The 26922-nt window shown below is 39.7% G+C and overlaps 1 protein-coding gene across 1 annotated transcript in view; it reads right to left on the minus strand.

Moving 5' to 3' along the window:
* LOC134323970 (inactive dipeptidyl peptidase 10-like) overlaps positions 1–26922 on the minus strand; it is an 86295-nt gene that overhangs the window by 27167 nt on the left and 32206 nt on the right. Inside the window, exons 2-9 of the mRNA XM_063005599.1 lie at positions 20177–20288; positions 17816–17902; positions 11311–11405; positions 9830–9904; positions 8374–8426; positions 8150–8231; positions 4645–4765; positions 692–846 (exon numbers count right to left, since the gene is read on the minus strand). Coding sequence (XP_062861669.1) covers positions 692–846; positions 4645–4765; positions 8150–8231; positions 8374–8426; positions 9830–9904; positions 11311–11405; positions 17816–17902; positions 20177–20288 — 780 coding nt within the window. The remainder of the gene's footprint in view (positions 1–691; positions 847–4644; positions 4766–8149; positions 8232–8373; positions 8427–9829; positions 9905–11310; positions 11406–17815; positions 17903–20176; positions 20289–26922) is intronic.

A 26922-nucleotide genomic window follows, 5' to 3' on the forward strand; every position in this document is an offset into this window, starting at 1 on the left:
AGGTGTGTGTGGGTGTGTAGGTGTGTGTAGATGTGTGTGTGTGTGTGTGGGTGTTTGACATTATTATAATTTCTGTAATTGAATTTTGTGCCCTTGGACTAAAAGCTCTATTTATTCTGAATGAATCCCATCTGGCTGCCCAATCTGAACGTAAATGGGAACACACTGTTATTTTTAAATTGTTGCTTGAAATTTCTCTGTCGGTCTCTTCAAATTCAGTTGTTTCACAGCTCTATGAATAAAACAAAAGACTACGTTTTGCTGAGTTAGAAGACAGAGAACACACATTAATAACCACTTTAATACAGAGAGGAAGTTTGGTGTATTTGATGTGTATTATTTTTAAGGAGTACACAGTGTCCTCAACTCCCCAACCCTTTATTTACATTATCTTTGGCCTGACAGACTGAGAAAGCTGCATCCAACTATATCTAATAAAAAACAAATAAAACATGTTATTTTATTTAACTTTTGACAGTATTCAGACCTCTGGTTTAGTATTTTGCTTAAGTAAGTTAACTATGGTCACTAATACAGCCGGCATTTTCATCATTGTGGTACAACATGATTAAGCAATTCTGGTTTAAGTTTAGCACTTTAGTTGGGGAGCAGTTGTGTACAGCAGTGCTGAAGCCTCATCAAAGATGTTTGTATGTGTGTGTGTATGTGTGTATACTGTTAGCATGTGTACCTTTGGATAGGGGATGTATGTTCCATGTGGGTAGAGTGTCCCAGTAAAGCGTGGAAGCATCATGTTCGGAACGAGTGTGTCATTGATGGTAAGAAATGCCAGACTGGATCCAGATGGAGACCACCAGTGAGCTACAGGGGAGTGCAGCACCTCCTCTGTTAACCCATCCAAAACACAATAATACAACAATAACTCAGTTAGGACTCAGCGATATCTGAAACATCTTTAATGTTGATATACGAGGGTTCTTCAAAAAGTTTCCACACCTTTTTGACATTTTTAAGAATTTTAAAAGCAAATGACATCACTTTTCTACATTGTCACCTTCTGATACATTTTTCCCAGGGTCGTACCAACATTTTAATGCCATCAGCAAAAAAAAGTTTGGTTGAGCTTGTAGCCACTGATGCGTCCCATAAAAATATTCTTTCCCCTAAAGCTTTTTTGATCGTCTAAAAAGGTGGAAATTAGATGGAGTTAAATCCGGACTATAAGCGTCTCTCAGTCTCTCAGACACGACCAATTACTACTCATCCCATACTCACCGTTTCCAACCAAAATATAAAAGTGCGGAAACTTTTTGAAGATCCCTCAAAATTTTACCAGTGTAAATCATACAGAGTATTGTACAGATTTACAGAAAACTATATCAGTACACATAAACACACAATACAAGCTCATTGTTTGTTACTTTTTGTTATTTTTGATATTTAGCTTATACATGGCATAACAGAAAGCATTTATCCGATACTCAGAAGATCCCAAAAGTTGGTGCTAGCATTCTCCTTAAAGTCTGTCTGCATAATGCATGAGCTGCAGTACAAAAAGTGACCATGACTGACTTTATGTGCCCTAAAGGCACACTGTATTGTTAGCTATTGCACTATAGTGTATGGCAGAGTGGAAATAAATTGGGTAGAAAAGTATAATAACCTTCTATTCTGTTATATATTTGTTCCCTAGGAGCAAACGCTATAAATATAACCTGCAAGGTAGAACATTGGTCCTTAGGTCCTTAAAGGCCAATTTTCTACCTCAGACTGTGTTCCTCTACAATTAGGTTTCTCTAACTAAAGTTATAAAAGATGTAGCCCTAAAGGTATTACTTCACTTTCAAGTGTTTGTAATGTAAAACACCAGTTTAGTGCATTTTTGTCCAACTCTGTAGGGATAAGAGGAGCGACAGCTAAAGCAGGATTTTATAGTAAGAAGGAATGAACACAGTAAAATTGATATATAGACTAAATGCAGGTACAGGTAAAAAGGTACTAATTTGCTTTGTTATAAAAAAACAAAGACAGGGTTGTTACATCACCATGCTGCTGTATTTAACCCACACAAGTGAAAATATTGCTTATATAAACCTGATTGGCGGTGCATGTATGAAGACTGTGCTCAGAGCTGAATCAGTGGAATCACAGGCACTTCAGGAGATAATAGCCAGAGAGAACGGCTCGGCTTAATGAAAACCATAGATCATGATTTCAAACTGCACCACATTGCATCAGTGCAGTCCATGTGGTGCATTTTAGACATATTCACTTCTCACAGGGGTAAAAACTGGCCATGCTAAATCATTATGTTTCATGTTGGGACTGAATTTCTTTTTATTCTAATATCCTGCTGTGGAGGGAAGTGGAGGAAGGCAGTCGACCAGTTACAATTAACATACACCGATCAGCCATAACATTAACACCACCTCCTTGTTTCTGCACTCACTGTCCATTTTATCAGCTCCACTTACTATATAGAAGCACTTCGTAGTTCTACAATTACTTTCATGCTGTTCTTCAATGGTCAGGACTGTTCCAGGAGCACTAAAGAACAGGTATTATTTACATGACATGGTGGTGGTGTGTTAGTGTGTGTTGTTCTGGTATGAGTGGATCACACACAGCAGCGCTGATGGAGTTTTTTAACACCTCACTGTCTCTGCTAAACTGAGAATAGTCCACCAACCAAAAATATCCAGCCAACAGTGCCCTGTGGACAGCGTCCTAATGAAGGTCTAGAAGATGATCAACTCAAGCAGCAATAGCTGAGCAATCGTCTCTGACTTTACATCTACAAGGTGGACCAACTAGGTAGGAGTGTCTAATTGAGTGGACAGTGAGTGGACACGGTATGTAAAAGCTCCAGCAGCACTGCTGTGTCTGATCTACTCACACCACCATCATGTCAGTGTTACTGCAGTGCTGAGAACGATCCACCACCCAAATTATACCTGCTCTGTGGTGGTCCTGTGGGGAAACAGATGGACATTCAGTAATTGTTAATAATTGTAGAACTACAAAGTGCTTCTATATGATAAGTAGAGCTGATAAAACAAACAGTGAGTGTAGAAACAAGGAGGTGGTTTTAATGTTATGGCTAATCGAGTTCACCAGTGCTGATGCGATGTGTTACTATGGTAACACTGAAAGAATTGCCATTATTAATAAAAGCGCTGTACCATTTAATTATGAAAATGTTTAACGTCACAAATAATTCTACATATTTGTTGCTGCATTTCACCAACAATGTATCGATGTGACATATAAGTGGAATGTCCTAATAAATCCTATTAAAAAAAATATAAGTGACATGTAGTAAGGATGATATGTTAATGGGTCAATGGCATGCTGTCCATTCTTGTTTTCAAGTGCAGTCTGTTTTTTTTAAAAATAACTTAATAAATACACTATATACACATTAGTCTACATTTTTTAAACATGCCTTAAAAATTTCAAGTACTTTGTAGATAATAAATAATATTAAATTAATTAAGATAGAAAGAAAGAAGAAAAAAGACGAGCCAGTTACAAAAAGAATAATTCATTAATTAGGAAAACTAAATTCTAATTAATGTCGTAGCACATCAGACTACAAAGCACTTTCATTGTATTATGCTTTTAGAAAGAGAGTCTTATATCATAAACATAATTAAAATTCTGTGTTCAAAATGTACTACATAATTACCCAATGTACCCATAGTAGCACACAGTACAGTATGCAGTGTGTTATTGTAGATCAATGATCAATGTAGTTTGCTTACTGCATACTGCTTTTCAGCATGATTTAAGAACAGAATAGGTAATTATTTCACATACTTAATTCAAATGTGCACATCATTTATTGCCCCACAGTTGTGTTGTTGTATTCTCTATATTTAAATCATTTCTTTATTTTCACTAAATGTTACATCTTGGTCTGGGCTAACATGTTTTGCCACGGCATTACCCAAACACACTGTATAACATTTATTTTAACATGTTTTTTATCTAAAGTTATCACTTTGAGATTGATAGATACACCGATCATACATAAAATTATGTCCACCTTCCTAATATTGTGTCGTTCCCACTTTTGCTGTCAAAACAGTCCTGCAATTGTGATGCACTGTGTATTCTGACACCTTTCTATCAGAACCAGCATTAACTTCTTCAGCAGTTTGAGCTACAGTAGCTCGTCTGCTCCACACATGTATCAATGAGCCTTGGCGGCCCATGACCCTGTCGCCGGTTTACCACTGTTCCTTCCTTGGACCACTTTTGATAGATACTGACCACTGCAGACTGGGAACACCCCACAAGAGCTGCAGTTTTGGAGATGCTCTGACCCAGTCATCTAGCCATCACAATTTGGCCCTTGTCAAACCTTTTCCTGCTTCTAACATCAACTTTAAGGATAAAATGTTCACCTGCTGCCTAATATATCCCACCCACTACAGGTGCCGTGTTGAATGAATGAATACCCTTATTTGTCATGTATACATATTGTATATATGCCACTGTACGATGCCCCTGGGGCAGAGAGGGTTAAGGGCCTTGCTCAAGGGCCCAACAGTGGCTGCATGGCAGAGTTGGGATTTAAACTCTCAACCTTTAAGTTGATAGTCCAAAGCTCTACCTCTAGATTATCAGTGTTATTCACTTCACCTGTCAGTGCTCATGATGTTTTGCCTGGTAAAGTACCTTCATACAGCCAGTCAGGAATCCCATTAAACAGCTGTCCTTCCCTCCCTGATGACGTCAGTCTGAGAGAGCTGCTCTTTACATCCGTCTTGTAGTAAATATTATTCTCAAAAATATAAATCTGAAAAACAGAGACAGGCAGACAAAGAGACGCTGCTTTACATGTCAACGTAATGACATGCAAACGACTTTTTGTAGTACAACTGTTCACGTATCAGAGCTTCAAAAGTACCTGGTTTTGACCTATAAACTACCATTTAAACACATAAACATATACAAACATATACACATAGACATATACAAACTGGTGATGCTGTATTGACTTGAGAACCAGGACGGAAAACTTTATCTTATGCAATAACAAACATACTGTATATGCCAGAGTTTTCTTCCTCTACTTGTGTTTTGTTAATATGAATAATCCTAGAATTAGCATAGCTGTGAGTTGAGGTCAAGAAACACACACATATACATTCATATTCATGATTTCAGCAAACAAGCAGGCTGGGATTAAACCAGAACTTAGAAACAATACCAACAAAAGAGTGCTAAACACAGAAGGTATTTATAACTTGTTTCTCTGCAGTAACAAGCAGGGCTTTGTAAAGACACAAAGGAACCAGTCTTTGAAGTCTCCTGTGTAAGCTTTAATTATTTTATTTGAACTGCAAAGAATGGCGGTTGTTCGGCACACACTTTCATGGTCATTCCAGACTTCAAAACACTTCAAAGGGTCTTTCTCAATGGTCATTAAAAAATGCTCAGGTTTGAAAACTCCCATATACTTTACCTTACTTTTGGCTAGTACGCTAACCTAACCTCATATATATTTGGTCTAATGTGCTACCCCAACACCACAAGCCCCTTACATCATGCACTGTCAACTGCTGCCTCATGCACGGCATCATCTATGCTGGCCGAGTCTCCTTATAAATGAAGCCATCAGTCTCCTCTTTTGTCCAGCCACTGGTAGATTCCTAGATAAAGCTGTAACAAGCCAAAGAAACATGAACACTGAAATCTACAAATGCATAAACGGCAGAACTGCCGCTCAGGTGGCGCAGCGGTAAAGTATGCTAGCGCACCAGAGTTGGGGTTTCGAATACATCGTATCGAATCTCAGCCCTGCCTTCCGACTGGGCTGGGCGGTTGCATGAACAACGATTGGCTGTTTTTCAGGGTTAGGGGTAAAAAGTCGGATCATAGGTCCTCATAACTGGTGCAACTGCGGCCCCTGCTGGCTGGCTGATGGCGCCGGCACAGGGCTGAAGAATAACGCTGATGGGGGTGTGGCCCTCCGTACACAGTGCCCGTCGGTGTATGAACTCGTCTCGTGCAGGTGAAAAATGCAGTCTGTACTGACTGTACTGTGCCGGAGGGGGCGTATGTCAGTTGAGAGGCGTCCTCAGTCAGCGGTGAAGGGTCGAATCAGTATAGAGGACGCAATCAGGGTAATTGGACACGACTAGATTAAATAAATAAAAAAATTTATAATAAAAAAACAGCAGAACTATGCAGATACCTCTGCCATTGCTTAAGTTTTTACTTTTTATACAAGTACATTGTAATAATGGATTGTAAGTATGCAATTTTAATTCTGTTTTAAACACTGCTTGTGTGTAAGTCATGCTGAAGCACTGCTTGCCTGAAGCATAACAGAAATCACTCAGTTACTTGCAGAGAAAGTGGGAGCCACAAATAGTGTGCATATATTTAACTGCAAACAGTCACTTTTTTTGTTTTATTAACAGATGCTGTTTTATCCAGGTCAGGGATGCAGTAGGTCTGGTGACACCCAACAACAGACACTCAGACATAGCAACAGAAAAGTGTTAAAGGATTAAGAAACTGTTTAAATGAGTGCAGAATTAATCTGATCTTCATTCAAGTTGTAATAACTGCAAATACATTGTAAAATACTAATACACACAATTATATCATTTATATTTCAATTTTAATTAAGGCTTACAGCTACAACACTAAAAAAGCCTGATCTAGTCCAGCCTAGAAGCTAAGCAGGGTTGAGCTCTGCATTGAGAATACTGCATGCTGTAAGCTTATGTACTGTCTCCTCACTGCAAGAAGGGCAAGAGTTAGACCAGAGTCCTTTCTGTTTGTGTTGCACATATACAGATCAGCCATAACATTAAAACCACCTCCTTGTTTCTACACTCACTGTCCATTTTATCAGCTCCACTTACCATATAGAAGCACTTTGTAGCTCTGCAATTACTGACTGTAGTCCATCTGTTTCTCTGCATACTTTGTTGCCCCCTTTCATGCTGTTCCTCAATGGTCAGGACCCCCACAGGACCACCACAGAGCAGGTATTATTTGGGTGGTGGATAATTCTCAGCACTGTAGTGACACTGCCATGGTGGTGGTGTGTTAGTGTGTGTTGTGCTGGTATGAGTGGATCAGACACAGCAATGCTGATGGAGTTTTTAAACACCTGACTGTCACTGCTGGACTGAGAATAGTCCACCAACCAAAAATATCCCGCCAACAGCGCCCTGTGGGCAGCGTCCTGTGACCACTAATGAAGATCTAGAAGATGACCAACTCAAACAGCAGCAATAGATGAGCGATCGTCTCTGACTTTACATCTACAAGGTGAACCAACTAGCATGGAGTGTCTCATAGAGTGGACAGTGAGTGGACACGGTATTTAAAAACTCCAGCAGCGCTGCTGTGTCTGATCCACTCATACCAGCACAACACACACTAACACACCGCCACCATGTCAGTGTCACTGCAGTACTGAGAATGATCCACCACCTAAATAATACCTACTCTGTAGTAGTCCTGACCATTAAAGAACAGGGTAAAAGCAGGCTTAAAGGGTATGTAGAGAAACAGATGGACTACAGTCAGTCATTGTATAACTACAAAGTGCTTCTATATGGTAAGTGGAGCTGATAAAATGGATAGTGAGTGTAGAAACAAGGAGGTGGTTTTAATGTTATGGTTGATCGGTGTATTCATAAATATTCAATCTCTTGTGGGTAATACATGAATATTTAAACAGATAAATACCCAAAACACACAAATACATTTGTTGTTGACCATATGGTCATTTTCCCGACAAGCACATTGTAATAGTGCTAATATAATGCGACTGTTGTTGTGTGTGCATGTTTTATAATGCAGGACAGCTTGTCTTCAGCATGACAGACATCATCTATTTAACACTGTATTTGTAGTGTGTGTGCTTGTCTGTTTGGGGCAAACACCACAGGGCTTATACTAGCATGGTCAGTTATTCAGATTTAAGACATGGACTAGCAACACACATCCTTCAGTACACTACTAATTACACAGAATATATTTACTTTCTCAGTGTATATCTGGATCACGAGAATTAAAAAAGTGCACGTGATGCGTGCTGAGACATGTTAGCCTTTGTCGTTTGTGCTGCATGGTGCTGTGTAACAATAAATGCTGATCGTGTTATGCTGCGCACCTCTGTCGGACTGGTGAGGATGCACGATGTATAATTACTCACCAGCTGTTGTCCACAGACCCCCCATGAGGCAAACTGCAGAATGGAATTAGTCACCTCAGGAGGGTTCAACTCATGAACTTCTCTATAAATACACACACACACACACACACACACACACACACACACATGCATGAGTTGGTTCAGTTGTAATGATTTAAGCAACTAATATTGGATAAAGCTGAGATGCTATTTATACTAGATTCGTTTGGAAGTTTGACTTGTACCTGGTATGCAAGTTGTAGATCATGTAAGACGCCAGGAAGGAGTATCGATACACCTAAAACATGGTGCATTTAAGAATTTATTCATTCTTTATAATAAAGTAAATAAGATGTAAACAAAAAAATGTTGATTTGTGATGTTCAACCTATTTTAACCCAAGTGTCCCATTGTCTTGAAAAAAAACAACCCTATCTTAGTCATATAAAAACAATAATCTATTTTAGCCAGACATTGTTAGTGTCTATTATTAAGCTTATTTTGTAGTTTTACATCATTCTAAATTCATAATTCATAATTCTTAAATAATATTTTTGAGCTTTTCTATTCTTCCCCTTGTTCTCTACACTTGTGTACACCAAAGCACAGTACAGATTTAAAGTTTAGTAGTATTAAGTAGTATTCATGCAGTACAGTGTTCTCTGGAGTGACGAATCATGCTTCTCCATCTGGCAGTCCGATGGACGAGTCTGGGTTTGGCGGTTGCCAGGAGAACGGTACTTGTCTGACTGCATTGTGCCAAGTGTAAAGTGTGGTGGAAGGGGGATTATGATGTGGGGTTGTTTTTCAGGAGTTGGGCTCGGCCCCTTAGTTCCAGTGAAAGGAACTCTTAATGCTTCAGCATACCAAGAGATTTTGGACAATTTCATGCTCCCAACTTTGTGGGAACAGTTTGGGGATGGCCCCTTTCTGTTCCAACATGACTGCGCACCAGTGCACAAAGACTGTGAGCCAGGCCTTCTCGTCCAACATCAGTGTCGATGTCAAGAGTTGAAGCTGTTATAGCTGCAAAGGTAGGCCGACATCATATTAAACCCTATGGATTAATAATGGGATGTCACTCAAGTTCATATGTGTGTGAAGGCAGACGAGCAAATACTTTTGGCAAAGTAGTGTATTTATATATATATATATGAAATTTCAGATTAATTTAAAGATGAATGATAGATGAATTATTTTTTATTCTTATTTAGTTGCTACTATGTAATATTTAATAACTAAATTCACCATTATGAGAAAGCAAAGTACAAAAATAAGAAATGTAAACCTGGATCCACTGAAAGATCTTGTGAGTTTCAATGTTTTAAAACATTTTCGCATTTTATATAATGTATTCTGATTTATTAAGTATCAACTCTGATTGATGGTGAAATAAAACTCAGTTCTTGGCAGTTCTTGGCAGTGCACTCAGTTGATTTATAACCTACTGTAATATATTAACTAGCAACATGCAAATACTGACCACAACCCAGTTTCTGTAATGCATCTGAATGCGTATGTGCATCACCACAACCAGTCATAAAGATTATTGATCTCCAATCTCAAAACTCCTCCAATCTCAACTACAAACATATTACTCACAGTTTAACTCACTGTGGATGTATACTTACACATAATGACAATACAAAAATACTATGATTAAGTATTTTTATAGCTTGAATAATGTTGCTACAGTCTAACCTTTTGGATATCGTACGTTAGGAGAACATAGTTGAGATCTGGTGACACTGCAAACTTGGAAGCTTTATATGTTTCCTGTACAAAAAATTAACCACAGTATGTTAATTATACACTTTTCATTATATTTACTGGTTAGGATTATAAACGAGTGTATAAAAACAAAAAAATATATACAATTAATTAATGTAAATACAATTAAACACAACTTTAAACATAGAATGTAATTATTATTTTAATTACATTACATTCATTATAAAAAGGGGAGCTCTGGTGGTGGAGCAGTAAAGTACACTGGCTCACTAATGCTGAGATTTGGGGATCCAGGGTTCGAATCTTAGCTGTGCTATTGGCTGGTCTGGCATTTGCATGGACATGATTGGCTAATGACTGCACTCTCAGTGCCAGTCTCAAGCCCAGATGTAAACAGGAGGTTGTAGTCAGGAAGGACATCCTGTGTAAAAACTGTGCCAGGTCTGGTATGCTGACCAGAACTGCTGTGGTGACCCAAATACAAAAGCAAGTTGGTGGACAATTCTCAGTCCAGCAGTGACAGTGAGGTGTTTAAAAACTCAGCACTGCTGTGTCTGATCCATTCATACCAGCACAACACACACTAACACACCACCACCATGTCTGTGTCACTGCTGTGCTGAGAATGACCCACCACCTAAATAATACCTACTCTGTGGTGGTCCTGGGAGAGTCCTGACCATTGAAGAACGGCATGAAAGGGGGCCAAAAAAGTATGTAGAGAAACAGATGGACTACAGTCAGTAATTGTAGAACTACAAAGTGCTTCTATATGGTAAGTGGAGCTGATAAAATGGGCAGTGAGTGTAGAAACAAGAATGTGGTTTTAATGTTATGGCTGACCGGTGTAGAATTAACAGCTCAGCTTTGCAGCAACAATTTGGAAAATAGTTTCATGTTCCAGCATGACTGTGCCCCTGTGACCTCAATAAAGGATTGACAGGTTTGGTGTGAAGGAACTTCAGTAGCTTGTATAAAGCCCTGACCTTATCCCCATCAAACACCAGAACACTGTTATAGCAGCAATGTTTTCAACTCTCTGATCATTTCAACTCTGGTATGAGATGCTCGATTGGCAATGAGCTTATGGTCAGGTGTCTAAATGTTGCTATTAATGCAGTCTTGTTTGGTTTCTGACATGGTGCCAATCCTTTGCATGGCAACACACTCAAACATTAATCTACTCATTTACATTTTGGATTTCAAATTTGGATTAGCTTATCCAAGAATCTCTCTGGAAAGATCAAACCCTGGACCCATGGTGCAGTGAAGCAACCACTCTACCAGCTGCGCCACAATTCTGATCTAATGAAATTACATAAGCATCTGTCTGTGATCATTCCACCAGTACATGATTAAGTAGAGGAAAAATATTGCACTATTTTATGTCAATATTAAACATGTTATAATATGTAATAGTAGTCCTCAGTATGATGCTTAAAGTTACTCACAAATGTAGTGTTGTTCATCAGGAGCTCAGTCTGATTGGTCTGGACGTTTGCTTTTATTACATTCCCATCTCGGCTCTTATAGATGATCTCCACCGCTGAAAGGACAGAGAAGACAGCGAGACAGAAACAGAGCTGTCATTTTGTCACTGTTAGATTCTGTTCCTTACCAACCAGGAAATGTTCTTCCACTTTTCTGTCTGGTAGCAATGATTTAAACAATCAGACCACAGCGGCTCTCGATGCAACTCCCTGTCACCTATTCCACTAAAGGAATGGTTCAGCACTAACCCAGGGGTATGATAAGCTAAGACAGAATTGAAGGCTTATGTAGATCTAATGATGATCTAATGGTCGAGTATAAACCATTTTTATGGTTTGCCGTCACTTCGTGTCCTTGTCAGGGTCAGGATGGGTCTGGTTTCCTTGCAATCACTGGACACAATGCAGTGACACACCCTGCACAGGGTGTCAATCCATTGTGGGGTCTTGGCCATCCCCTTTTCCCTCTACAACCCCCAATCATAGTCAATAATGTCTGTATGTCAGGGTCACGATGGGTCTGGTTTCCTTGCAATCACTGGGCACAATGCAGTAACACAAACTGCACAGGGTGCCAATCCATTGTGGGGTCTTGGCCATCCTCTCTACCCTCTACACCCCCTCAGACATAGTCAATCCTGTCTGTATGTCAGGGTCACGATGGTTCCTCGTAATCATTGGGCACAATACAGTAACACACCCTAGACAGGACACCAATACATCATGGGGCCTCGGGCACACCCCCTCAGACATAGTCAGTTATGTCTGTCTGTAGATGCCCAACCAAACAATAGAACCACTGAGGATTCTACTCCTAGATTCCAGCAGTAGTGGGCTAGAGCATAGTACCACTGTGCCACCCGAGCACCTCTTCTCTTTGTTAAATAATGCAATTGCTGACACACTAGATCACAGAAATTATCATGATATCACGATGGTAGAACCAGGCAACATCATCTGGCTACATAATTCAGCATAACGGTCATTTAGCACATGCAGTTCCACAAGAAGGTGCATTTCTGCTCATATTCTATTGCTTGGAATGACCCAGGACAAACTGTAATAATGTATATTTCTGAGTCCATGTGGTTATATTTCAAAGCATGTCAGTTTTTATGCAGTCAGTGTGAGGGAGTGAAACTAAGAGTATTTAGTATTGCTCGTCTTTTAAACACACAATTTCTGGATTCTTTGCATATTTGGCAACTGTGTATAGAGAAACATTTATTCTGAAATGTTGAACTATTTGCTCACACAGTTTTTTATCCTTGACTATAAATAACTGAGCATTTAGTTAATCCCACCATTTATAACCAATCATTATATACTCATATACTCACTTTAATATTCTGCAGCATTCCTAGTATTCATTTACATGTTTTGAATGTTTTTTTTTCTGTTATTGGCATCAAATTAGAAATTACTGTATAATGTGCATGCCCATTTGCTCTCCCATTTTCTCCCAATTTTAGTGTAGACAATTTGTCTTCCGCTGCTGGGGATCCATGATTTTTTAATTTTTTCATTTACATTTGGATTTCAAATTTGGATTAGCTTATCCAAGAGTCTCTTTGGAATGATCAAACCTCGGACCCAAGGTGCAGTGAAACAACCACTCTACCAGCTGCGCCACCATCCTGACCTCAGAGTGGTGTTAAAAACTCCAGCAGCGCTGCTGTGTCTGATCCACTCATACCAGCACAACACACACTAACACACCACCACCATGTCAGTGTCACTGCAGTGCTGAGAATGATCCACTGTCTAAATAATACCTGCTCTGTGGTGGTCCTGTGGGAGTCCTGACCATTAAAGAACATTGTGAAAGGGGGTAACAAAGCATGCAGAGAAACAGATGGACTACAGTCAGTAATTGTAGAACTACAAAGTGCTTCTATATGGTAAGTGGAGCTGATAAAATGGACAGTGAGTGTAGAAACAAGGAGGTGGTTTTAATGTTATGGCTGATCGGTGTATGTTTTAATTTATGTAATGAAATATATCATTTAATCTGTAAATACACCCCCTACTTTATACTATTCTGTATATTAAACATGATTAAAAACATTTGCAACTTTTTTTTTTACCCACAAAACACTGGAGTGACTGGGACCCCCAATAAACGAAACAGTAAAGTCCCCAGAACACAAGCAAAACTGTCATTATTAGGTTGCTATTTTAATCTTGTAGTATAAGCGCAAATCTAAAAAAGGTCTTAATCTTTCATTGAACCATTCAGTGCAGAATACTGAAGCTTCTTCATCCCACAAATGTGTGTGTGTGTGTGTGTGTGTGTGTGTGATTGAAAGTGAAAAAATGCGAGGACCGGGATTGTGAGTAGCGTGAAGAATCAGGTCGGAGAAGCGATTCTGTGCTCGAGCTGCAGTTAATGAGATTTCTGCAGAGCCTGTACAAAGACTGGCTGACACATGAAAGCAGCTGGCAGGATGCAGGGCACTGAGAGGAACTAAAAGTGACAATCCTGTCAGCGACTGACTGAATCCAGCAAGTGCAGACAGACAGAAAAGCATTAGGGGGACAGGGGACAAAACACTGCACCAATACAGATCCTAAAAAAGGAGACATAATAGCATTTATGAGAGCAAGGAAGCCTGGAGAGAATGCATTAGGATAAATGCATAACACACACGAGACAGAACAGAAGAGCTGCATCTGAAAGACACAAACGTCCTGCCAGGAGTTACATTTTATAAGACAGTGGAACCATGGATATTGTCCACTGACACTTTAAAGTTTACTTTTAGATTCTGAACTTTGTAACAGTAGCTGAAAATTAAATTACAAAACCCATTTCCAAAAAAGTTGGGACATTTTGTTAAATGTAATAAATGCATCTGTGATTTGTTAACCCTCTTTCATGCTGTTCTTCAATGGTCAGGACCCCCACAGGACCACCACAGAGCAGGTATTATTTAGGTGGTGGATCATTCTTAGCACTGCAGTGACACTGACATGGTGGTGATGTGTTAGTGTGTGTTGTGCTGGTATGAGTGGATCAGACACAGCAATGCTGATGGAGTTTTTAAACACCTCAATGTCACTGCTGGACTGAGGATAGTCCACCAACCAAAAATATATCCAGCCAACAGTACCCCATGGGCAGCATCCTGTGACCACTGATGAAGGTCTAGAAGATGACCAACTCAAACAGCAGCAATAGATGAGCGATCGTCTCTGACTTTACATCTACAAGGTGGACCAACTAGGTAGGGATGTCTAATAGAGTGGACAGTGAGTGGACACGGCATTTTAAAACTCCATCAGCGCTGCTGTGTCTGATCCACTCATAACACCACAACACACACTAACACACCACCACCATTTCAGTGTCACTGTAGTGCTGAGAATCATCCACCATCTAAATAATAGCTGCTCTGTGGTGGTCCTGTGTGGTTCCTGACCATTGAAGAACAGGGTGAAAGCAGGTTAAAAAAAAAACTATGTAGAGAAATAGATGGACTATCAGCCATACCATTAAAACCACCTCCATGTTTCTACACTCACTGTCCATTTTATCAGCTCCACTTACCATATAGAAGCACTTTGTAGTTCCACAATTACTGACTGTAGTCTGTCTGTTTCTCTACATGCTTTTTTAACCTGCTTTCACCCTGTTCCTCAAAGGTCAGGACCACCACAGAGCATGTATTATTTAGATATATATGTTTATGAACTTTATGCGTTAATGCTCTAACAGTTCTGCAGGGTACTCTCTGAGCACCACCCAGTGTGTGTGTGTGTGTCATTTCTAAAAATGACTTTTCTCAGAAGAACTTTTGACCACTACCAGTAAGTGCTGGTCATTAAATCTAAATGACGTGTTTGGCTTGCCGATGACAAAACTGAACTCTGCATGGAAAATACATGTTTTGCAATGCAAGCACAAAACAGTCTTGAATAAATTCTCATGATTAAACTCTGACATCAGTGCCATTGTACAGACACTCAATATCAAGTTAACCAGACACCAGTGACCAATTAGTACAGCTTGTATGTGTCCTGCTGGATACTGTAGCTATTGTTTTACATTGCACACTTTTTAAATATTGTGTTGCATTTAATTACTGGTGGGTGTAAGATGACAGAATGTCGCTGGTGGGGTAGTTTTGGTTGTATCATCATGTTTGTGTTACTACTGTGTTAAATGGTCAACCACCTCATATATCATTATTGGTATACATCTCATTGGATTCATATATTGCATATGAACATTTCACTACCTAAGCTATTTACATGGCATAAAATAATAATAATAATAATAAGAGAAAGAAGGAGAATAAGAATAAGTTACATACCCAAGGACTCTTTACATAAAGAAATACTAGAAAATAAAACACAGAAAATCAGTAAAAAGTAAAGTTTTGGAGGACAAAGGGATTGTGAAAAGAAGTTCCAGAGTTCGGAGGCTGTGAGACTGAAAGGCCGCCCACGAACACAAATAATACCGGGGACAAAGTGAAGGCCAAGTTTTATTGAAAAGTTATAACAGTACAATCTATTCTTCATCCTAAAGTGCAACACAAACGTCCAGAAAAATCTAATTTAAGATTCAATCACATTAAAATGTGTAAAACTGAATGTAAAAGAGCACAAAACATTATTGTCCTTCGACATTAAAAATGGTAATTGTTTGTTTGTTTGTTTATTAGGGTTTTAACGTCATGTTGTACACTTTGGTTACATTCATGACAGGAACTGTAGTTACTTGTTACACAAGATTCATCAGTTCACAAGGTTATATCAAACACAGTCATGGACAATTTTGTATCTCCAATTCACCTCACTTGCATGTCTTTGGACTGTGGGAAAAAAACTGAGCTCCCAGAGGAAACCCACACAGACACGGGGAGAACATGCAAACTCCACACAGAAAGGACCCAGATTCTTAACTGTTCTTAAATAAGGTATTGGTACATTATAAATTGATAAATGTTGCTCCAAAAGTGAACTAAACAGTAGGACTGAGATACAGAAAGGCAGCATTGATCTTGATAAGAATAATATAGTAGCGAGGCTTTATTGAAAGTGGTGTTAAAGGTGCAGTAAGAATGTTTTGTTATGTGTGTGTGGTAAATCGTCATCAAAGTGCGAATATGAGACACATCTGCATTTGTGTGGAATAACCGTCAAATCCATTCTAAAAGCTTCCACATGTATCAATGTTTAGCTGGATGTTCCTTAATGTTTCAATTTTAAACTTGTGTTATAGCTCGGGGTTCTGAGAAATTGTGAGAATCAGCTTTTCCAACTTATCGTAAAAAAAAAAAAGCTTAATGTGACTTAATGTATTAAAAAAACGACACAGAAACACTAAACTTCTCTTAAGTTCTCTCCACTAATGAAATTCCATAAGTCACTTTAAGCTTTGTGCACTGTCACACTCCATAGGAAATAACGACACAGCAGCGCAAAAGCGGTTTTGCCGCTTCTCATGTAAATGCGCCTTTACTGAACTGTATAGAAATACTGTATTCCAAGATCAAGCAGCTCCACGATTAAGAAGCATAAGGAAACAATAAAGAAATAAAGGTACAGTGCAGGTTTTATTGTTTTTAACTGTTTTTCAATTGTATTTCAGTGTTTTTTATATTATACTTGCGTTATTGTGTAGGTATGTTAGCGTATAAGTATCAAAAACAGCCCTATTATTTTACATAAGCCTAAAATATATGTAGTTCCACAGGACCTACATGGACATGGAACGTTTTAACAGGTTTCCCAAACGTCCTTATGGAAAAAAATACCTTGAAACTCAACGCCACTCCCAGAACCAACTGACGTCGAGTTTCAAGGTACCACTGTATTTTTACTCTAATAATTGATCATGCTAATCAGAAATGACTCCTAATTGCTCTTATAAAGCTGAAATGTTATGTTTGCTGTGCCATAACTTGTGAAATCCATGTATAGAACTGTTTATTATGACCGTTTTTCGGAGATCACAGAAAACTGTCTGAATCAATGAGAAAAAAGGAACCGGCGTAATTATGTATTTTTGGCTTCCAGCATTTCAAATGTGAGTCGGGAAACTATTTCTCATGGGGAACCTGCAAACGTCTGTCTTCAAAAATCTGCCTTCACTACCGTTCCTTCTTCTCTCCCTTTATTCCTCCTGCCCCTCTGTGCGACTGACATCCATTCTTCAGCACTGACACAAGCAATCTGGAGATCTGATAATTACTCCACACATCTGGACTCATCTCTCTGCTTTTCTAAGTGTGTGTGGGTGAGTGTGTATGATTGTGTGTGTATATGTGTCTCGGTGTAATTGTAGGTGCATGTGTGAACATTGGTCCCAGATTTATAATGCCAACAGATGGAGGGTGTTTATAATGTTTGATTTAGATTGTTCTGCATGCTCACAAACACACACACACAAACACACACACACACACACACACTTGTATATAAACACACCAGGCAACATGAAATAGAGGTCACTCACCACTGATCCACTGTGCCTCGTTGGCATGAACTTGAAAATCTCTGAGGAAAAGGTCATCCAAAGTCAGATGGGATCTAAAGCCATCATCTGAAGCCGAACAAACAGTCACACACACACACACACACACACACAAACACATACAGGTAAACATTTGACAGTACATTATTTCCCAAAAGCAATTTGGTTTTGTAATGTGGTCGATGGTCAGAATGAGCTGCTAATGTTCCACGCATTTGAAAAGCACATATACCAGCCACACCTCATGAGATCTCCTTTTATATTACTTCACCTACATACATACATACTTAACATTGCCAAAAGTAAGTGGACACCCAAACATAACATCTATTTTTGTTTGTTATATACACCGATCAGACATTAAAACCACCTCCTTGTTTGTACACTCACTGTTCATTTTATCAGCTCCACTTACCATATAGAAGCACTTTGTAGTTCTACAATTACTGGCTGTTGTCCATCTGTTTCTCTACATACTGTTTTAACCTGCTTTCACCCTGTTCTTCAATGGTCAGGACCACCACAGAGCAGATATTATTTGGGTGGTGGATCATTCTCAGCACTGCAGTGACACTGACATGGTGGTGGTGTGTTAGTGTGTGTTGTGCTGGTATGAGTGGATCAGACACAGCAGTGCTGCTGGAGTTTTTAAATACTGTGTCCACTCACTGTCCACTCTATTAGACACTCCTACCTAGTTGGTCCACCTTGTAGATGTAAAGTCAGAGACGATCGCTCATCTATTGCTGCTGTTTGAGTTGGTCATCTTCTAGACCTTCATCAGTGGTCACAGGATGCTGCCCACAGGGCACTGTTGGCTGGATGTTTTTGGTTGGTGGACTATTCTCAGTCCAGCAGTGACAGTCAGGTGTTTAAAAACTCCATCAGCATTGCTGTGTCTTATCCACTCATACCAGCACAACACACACTAACACACCACCACCATGTCAGTGTCACTGCAGTGCTGAGAATTATCCACCACCCAAATAATACCTGCTCTGTAGTCGTCCTGGGAGAGTCCTGACCATTGAAGAACAGCATGAAAGAGGGCTAAGAAAGCATGTAGAGAAACAGATGGACTACAGTCAGTAATTGTAGAACTACAAAGTGGTGGTTTTAATGTTATGGCTGATCGGTGTATCTCTTAAACATAGAGCTGGCTACCACTTTGATGGTGGGTGATAATGCCTGGACTCCAGTCAAAGTTCAAATTCATTACTAATAGGGGTTGAAATAAGAGCTTTGTATAGACCACATCAGGTTGTGTCACCTACAAGCTCAGATCGTTCTTTGTATCCGGGTAAAGTTTGGGTTAGGCTTTTTTTGCTTCAGCATGGCCAAGTTGGTGAACAATTCTTCAAAATGTCATCATATTCTGTATTATTAAGATTTAAAATTTAAAAACAGCCTTGTATCTGTTCCTCACTGACCAAACTTTACAGTTAGTACTATACATTCAGACAGGTAGAGCTCCTCTGGAATCCACCAAAGTGAGAATGCCCAATTGTAAAACGTGATTTGTTACTTCTCAGGACTTCATATGAACGTGGACATTGGGATCATAGGCCTGTGTGTGACTGCACAGCAATGAAAATCCAATCCATGGACACTTTTATTCACTGCATTTTGGGCTAATGTTGGAATGACTATATTCTTGACTATGAACTGGTTAGAAATAAGCAGGGCTAGGAGGGGTATCCAAGTACCCCTAGCGAGTGTGATCTTTCAAGACAAATCAACACTCATGTGCATGTAATGTATTATGTTCTGTGTTTATTCTGTCTATACAGTTCTTGATAAATTTGGGTACTCTGGTGGCGCAGTGGTAAGGTATTGTCCCCTTGCATCTGCTGAAATCAGGGCTCAAATTCAGCGGTGCAGTCAACCAGTCAGGCGTCTGTTGGATAATGTTGGATGATTGGATAATGTCCGAGGGGGGAGATGGTCAAAACAGCCTAGCAAATGGGAGGCACACATGTCAGTGTGCTCTCAATGCCAGTTTCAAGTATGGATAGAAAAGAAGGGCATCAGGAATGGCATCTGGCTTAAAACAGTGCCAAGTTTGGTATGTGGACCAGCTCCGCTGTGGCAACCTCTAAATACCAGAACAGCCGAATGGTGAAAATTTTTTCTTGATAAATAAATCTAGTGTATAGATTACACACACATTGCACCACAAAATTTACCACTCACAAACAAAAAAATGGCAGACGTAAGATACCATGGTTGAAGGAGGACACAATCAGTTGCCAAGTTGTAGATCTTGTAATCACTACAGCCAAAATTCTGCCTTGCATCTTTAAACAACCATCACCATCATGTTGATGAGTGTGGATCACGTACCGTTAGACAAAAAGAAGATGGAGAGTCCAATTAGAGACAGCACCACCAGTATCACCAGCAGAGAGATGCCAATCCCTTTCCAGTTCCTGTCTATACCCCTATCTCCGAAATCCTGTACAAGGAGAGAGTTGTGCATTGTCAGTAGATGATTAAATACTTGTGGTAAAATGCATGCACATGTGTTGTGTCAAATAAGTGACATGAACACTAGAGTAGTTACACGTTCTACATACCCACACTCCTGCAGCGGACAAAATGACTTCCCTAAATTCTGTTTGGTAGGGGGGCGGACTAGGTGGCAAGTAATAAATAATCAAAAAGCAGAGGAGGGCATTTTACTTGTCTATCAGTCTTGTTTAAATCCACAGTATTTGAGTAAATGTTTAGAAAGAAGAAGAGACACTGACAGGAAGAAAAAAATGGTGACTGAAGGAAGCACAAACCTCAGTCCATTTATTGCATTTATAACTGCAGCAACACATGCAATTTAAAAAGCTGTATATAAGCACATCTTTCTTAATAAGAGGAAGAGAAAACCCAATAACAACAAGAGTTACACCGATCAGCCATAACATTAAAACCACCTCCTTGTTTCTACACTCACTGTCCATTTTATCAGCTCCACTTACCATACAGAAGCACTTTGTAGTTCTACAATTACTGACTGTGGTTCATCCATTTCTCTGCATGCTTTGTTAGCCCCCTTTCGCCCTGTCCTTCAATGGTCAGGACCACCACAGAGCAGGTATTATTTAGGTGGTGGATCATTCTCAGCACTGCAGTGACACTGACATGATGGTGGTGTGTTAGTGTGTGTTGTGCTGGTATGAGTGGATCAGACATCAGCGCTGATGGAGTTTTTAAACACCTCACTGTCACTGCTGGACTGAGATTAGTCCACCAACCAAAAATATATCCAGCCAACAGCGCCCCGTAGGCAGCGTCCTGTGACCACTAATGAAGGTCCAGATGACCAACTCAAACAGCAGCAATAGATGAGCGATCGTCTTTGACTTTACATGTACAAGGTGGACCAACTAGGTAGGAGTGTCTAATAGAGTGGACAGTGAGTGGACACGTGTCACAGTGTCTGATCCACTCATACCAGCACAACAAACACTAACACACCACCACCATGTCGGTGTCACTGCAGTGCTGAGAATGATCCACTGCCTAAGTAATACCTGCTCTGTGGTGGTCCTGTGGGAGTCCTGACCATTAAAGAACAGCATGAAAGCAGGTTAGAGAAATAGATGGACTACAGTCAGTAATTGTAGAACTACAAAGTGCTTCTACATGGTAAGTGGAGCTGATAAAATGGACAGTTAAGTGTAGAAACAAGCAGGTTGTTTTAATGATATGGCTGATCAGTGTATAAGTACAATCACTAATAAATGCTCTTCTGTTGTTTATGTAGATTTATATAGTTATGTTTATTATCTTTAACAACACTCCATATTTTAAAATGACTTTGCATTGGAAAAGCGTGAAAGAACTAATACCTGAGGTTTCTACGTATAATCAAGCAGTCATGTTGTTATAGGTCTTTCTTTTAATTCCTTCTTAATTAAAATAAAAAATGATCAGATCTCCAGTCTCCTTTCTTTCCATTTTTATGAGGACAAATCTTTTTCATCAAGAAGGACACCAAGTGTAATTCTGTTATGTGTGTGCGTACGTGTTATTTCTAAAAGTGACCACGTCCTTCATTCCCATTAAGTGCTGCCTCTCTCTGAAAGACACTCGATGCGTGTTTTTCATTGTGTGTGATGAAAACAGAATAAAAAATTCTGACCGGCTGTGATGTGAACAGAGACAATAAAAGCCTTGAGTTAAATGAGCACAGATCTCCAGGTACAATAATAACTTCTCTGATTTAAGTACTTTTATTTGTTTTAATAATACACTTTTAACCAAATACTTAATTTAATATAAAATTATTTAGATAGATAGATAGATAGATAGATAGATAGATAGATAGATAGATAGATAGATAGATAGATAGATAGATAGATAGATAGATAGATAGATAGATAGATAGATAGATAGATAGATAGATCACTTTATTAATCCCAGAGGGAAAGTCAAGTATTACAACAGCTCAAGAAACAACAGAAAAAAGTAAAAAGTAAATAAAAGATGTAAAAAGTTAAAAATGACTGATTAAACAGGCTCAAGGTGCATAAGAAATATTAGGTAAGTATTGCAGTACAATATTGTTAGGTAATAAATACGCAATATGTCATATAGTAGAAAAATTACAAAAGTGTTTTGGGCATTAAATGTCCAGAGATGTGCAATGACATAAACAGAGTGACAGATCATGCTTTATGAGTCTGTCCTGATAGTCCTGGTATTAACTTAGTGAGCAATGATGTCCCGGCACAGTGGGGATGAGTTATACAGTGAGATTGCTGTTGGTACAAACGATTTCCTGTATCGTTCAGCGGAGCTGGATGAGTCTGTTACTGAAGGTGCTCCGCTGTCTGACTAGGAGGTCATGGAGGGGGTGTGATGGATTGTCCAGTATGGAAATTAGTTTGTTTAAAGACCTCCTTTCGATCACCAACTGAAAGCCTTCCAGTAATTTAATAATAATTGTCATTTTAAGCAGAAAATAATTACAGTATAAAAGTGGTGTATTCATGTAGCCTGTATATTTATCATTTATTATTGAATGTAAGATATTAAATAAAAACAGTCAGCTGCTAAAATATCAGTAAAGATTATATAATGACAGTTTCTTTAAATAAGGGCGGCACAGTGGCTCAGCGGGTAGCACTGTCGCCTCACAGCAAGAAGGTCCTGGGTTCGATCCCCTGTGCAGAGTTTGCATGTTCTCCCCGTGTCTGCGTGGGTTTCCTCCGGGAGCTCCGGTTTCCTTCCACAGCCCAAAAACATGCAGTCAGGTTAATCGGAGATACTGAATTGCCCTATAGGTGAATGTGTATGTGTGTGTGTCTGCCCTGCGATGGACTGGCCAGTGAGTACTGTGTGCCCATTGAGAAGCTGGGATCGACACCAGCAGCCCCCCCCATCCTAACTTGATAAGCGGTTAAGAAAGTGAGTGAATTTCACATTTGGATGTACTGCATTATGAAAATGAACTCCATTTACTAACATATTAACAGTATTGAAATTGCATTGAGCGCCAGAAACACCATGAGTGGAATTAATATAATAAATAAGCACAGCAGTATAGAGCAAATACTACACTACGCCCTGACGGTACACCATTGTCAGACGTAGACCACAGTTGTTAACAATAGTGTACACATGCCTATGTTTTGTATAACAAACATTATTATACATTTATTCATGTTTAGAATGGACCGTGATGGTGCGCATATTAAAAATTCATATTCAAATTTGTCATACTACCTCATGTAGAACGACCTTAGGCTGTTTGTTAACAAAACAAGCCCAGCTTGCTAAACTCAAGCCATGCTGTTGGTATCACAGGTACTAAAAGATGAGACACACAGTAGGTTTTATTTAAAAATTCTACTTTTTAATGAGTACAATTCATGAATACGGTGGCTCGGGGGGTAGCACTGCCGCCTTACAGCAAAAAGGCCCTGGGTTCGATCCCCAGGTGGGGAGATCCTTTCTGTGCGGAGTTTGCATGTTCTCCCCGTGTCTGCGTGGGTTTCCTCTGGGAGCTCCGGTTTCCTCCCACAGTCCAAAGACATGCAGTCAGGTTAACTGGAGACACTGAATGGACAAAGGATGATGAATAATCTGTTCTCTAAAGCAAAAACCCTACGCGCGACTCTACAGCCATCTGCTGATCTCAGAACAAATTTAAACAGCAAAGGTCTTAATTAGCAAACAAGATTCATAAATAAACAGCCTATAGTTATTAATCCTATTCAAAAGTCACACACCTTGCTGTTTTTCATATGAACGCTAAATGTATAATGGCCAGTAAAATGCTGCAATTTATTTATCCACTTGCATAAAAACATAACAAGCTCTTTTGGCAAATATAATGTATTTTCTTCTTTATTTATTGGTTATGCAACACCTCACCTTAACAACAGCATCGAACCGGTCAGGTAAGGTTTCCACCAGTGCTTTGATGTACAGTATGTCTCAATTTTAATCCAAACTTTTACTAATAAGGTACAAAATTCAGTTTGTTTGTGTGTCATTTTTAGCTTTTTACCTGTTTCAAATGATCCCATGGGTCTAAGATTATTTTTTTACTGGTCAGTGTCTTAGTTGTCTTAGTATTATACCTTGCCTGTCGAACCAGTATTACTTATATTTGCCCTATGCTCTGTTTACCATACACCCCAAAAGGGGCTAAATCAGGTGGTGCAGAAGTCTAATAAGCAGATTTACCAAGCAGATAAACCCAGAGTTTGTGCTGGTGGTGCCACTGGCCTGGTGGGCACACAAAAAACAACTGGCCATATTAAGGGTGGGAAATCCAAAGAGGGAACCAAGAGAAGTGCCAGAGTGCACAGGGATATTGAATGTACACGGATCAGCCATAACATTAAAACCACCTCCTTGTTTCTACACTCACTGTCATTTTATCAGCTCCACTTACCATATAGAAGCACTTTGTAGTTCTACAATTACTGACTGTAGTCCATCTGTTTCTCTGCATGCTTTGTTAGCCCCCTTTCATGCTGTTCTTCAATGGTCAGGACCACCACAGAGTAGGTATTATTTAGGTGGTGGATGATTCTCAGCACTGCAGTGACACTAACAGTCTTCAAACGCTGTGTAAGGACCCTGATTGGCAGATAGAGAGGCGCCTGTGGAGAGTGGATGAGTGAAAAAGGGTTCCACAAAGGGCTGCTCGCAGGTCGGAGGAGGCGTGAGCAGCAATATTCCCTTCTCGACTGCAATCAGGGATCCCCCAGCAGCGGAAGACAAATTAACTACACTTAATTAAGAAAAAATGAGACAAAAATGCATAAATAAAATAGACAAAAAATACAATTAGGGTAATTTTGCAGTAATTGTGAAATTACTTGATTAATTACACTATAATCTGCAATCAAAAGTATTATAATGTACAGGGTTGTAATGTTGTGTCCTTAAATGCTGTAAAACCAGAGAATCTAGTGTAAGCAATAAAAGCAAGACTCTAAAATGCCCCCTCCTTATTAATATCCATTTGCTGTCTGTGCCTGTTCAACCTCCAGCCCTTCATCAAAATGTGTGTGTGAGTGTGTTCTGACCATGGTAAAGGTTAAAATAGTGCATTTACTTCTAGCCAGGAGTGCTTGTCACATTGAGCAATGGCTCTCTGTATCCTGATACACACATACCCACTCTCTGTCCCTCTCTGTCTCTGCAGGGCACCTGTGTTATTATGCCCTCTCTAAAAGGGGCCATCACTCTAATGCATGACACACTGTACACCTGCAGCACAGTCTCATCTCTCACAATTGACCTCCAATGATCTTCATCAGTATGTGTGTTTGTCTGAGAGAGCGAGTGTGTGTGTGTGTGTGTGAAAGAGTGTAAAAGACAGACACCAGAAGCTGGTTCGTTTCCTTTATCGTCTTCTGTCCTCTTTTTATCCTCCACTTTGAATTCCACTCCTCCTCTCCCTCGAGCCTCTGTAACCTCCTCGTTCCACCCTAATTTTCATTGCCTCTCATCTACCCGGCTCTCCTCTACGCTCCTCTTTTCTTGCTGTTCTTTACTGATTAAAGCAGTCTTTCCCATGAGGATTTCTATGAACTGTAAAACTAGCTACAGGAAATGCAGAGCTTGGTGTAGTTCTCTTTTTAAAGATCAGCACAATTCATTCATTTATTCATTCATTGGGGCAGCACGGTGGCTAAGTGGGTAGCACTGTCGCCTCACAGCAAGAAGGTCCTGGGTTCCATCCCCAGGTGGGGCGGTCCGGGTCCTTTCTGTGTAGAGTTTGCATGTTCTCCCCGTGTCTGCGTGGGTTTCCTCCGGGTGCTCCGGTTTCCCTGTGAGGTGAATTGGAGATACAAAATTTTCCATGACTGTGTTTGATATAACCTTGTGAACTGATGAACCTTGTGTAATAAGTAACTACCGTTCCTGTCATGAATGTAACCAAAGTGTGTAAAACATAATCCTAATAAACAGTAAACAAACATTCCTTCATTGTCTGTTTTACTACCAAATTATCCTGGTCAGGGTCATGATGGGTCTGATTCACTGGGCGTTAGACAGGAAACACCCAGGACAGATCGCTAGTCCACCACAGGGCAGACACACACACACACACACACACACAATTTTCAGCAGCTCCAATTAGTCTGCCTGCATGTCTTTGGACTTGTGGGAGGCCACACAGGAAGGGGAATTAAACTCAGGCTCTTCTTGCTGGGAGGCAACAGTGCTACCCACTGTACCACCGTGCCGCACCTCAGCACAAATCAATTACAGTATGATTATAATTTTCACTTGACACACGTCTCTCTTCAGCAGCCGTGTATTAAGCCCAGCTTAAGGTTTCCAACCAGAGAAATCGTCTCATTTATCTATCAATCACACCACTCAACTAAATCTTTTAACCTCAGAGTAGATTTTGTACAACAAAGGCGCCCACACTCGATGATTATCTTTCAGTGTATAAGTTCATCTACTAGACAAAAAGAATAAAATTAATGATGATGATAAATGATAACCCTATTCACCAAGCTATCTAGTTTTCCACATTAATTTCTCATGCTGCCCTAATGATGACACATAAATGATTGTACTTTTATTTATTGATAATGATTCAAAATTTACAGCTCAAG

The sequence above is a fragment of the Trichomycterus rosablanca genome, chromosome 12, assembly GCF_030014385.1.
Source record: "Trichomycterus rosablanca isolate fTriRos1 chromosome 12, fTriRos1.hap1, whole genome shotgun sequence".
Taxonomy (NCBI): Eukaryota; Metazoa; Chordata; class Actinopteri; order Siluriformes; family Trichomycteridae; genus Trichomycterus; species Trichomycterus rosablanca.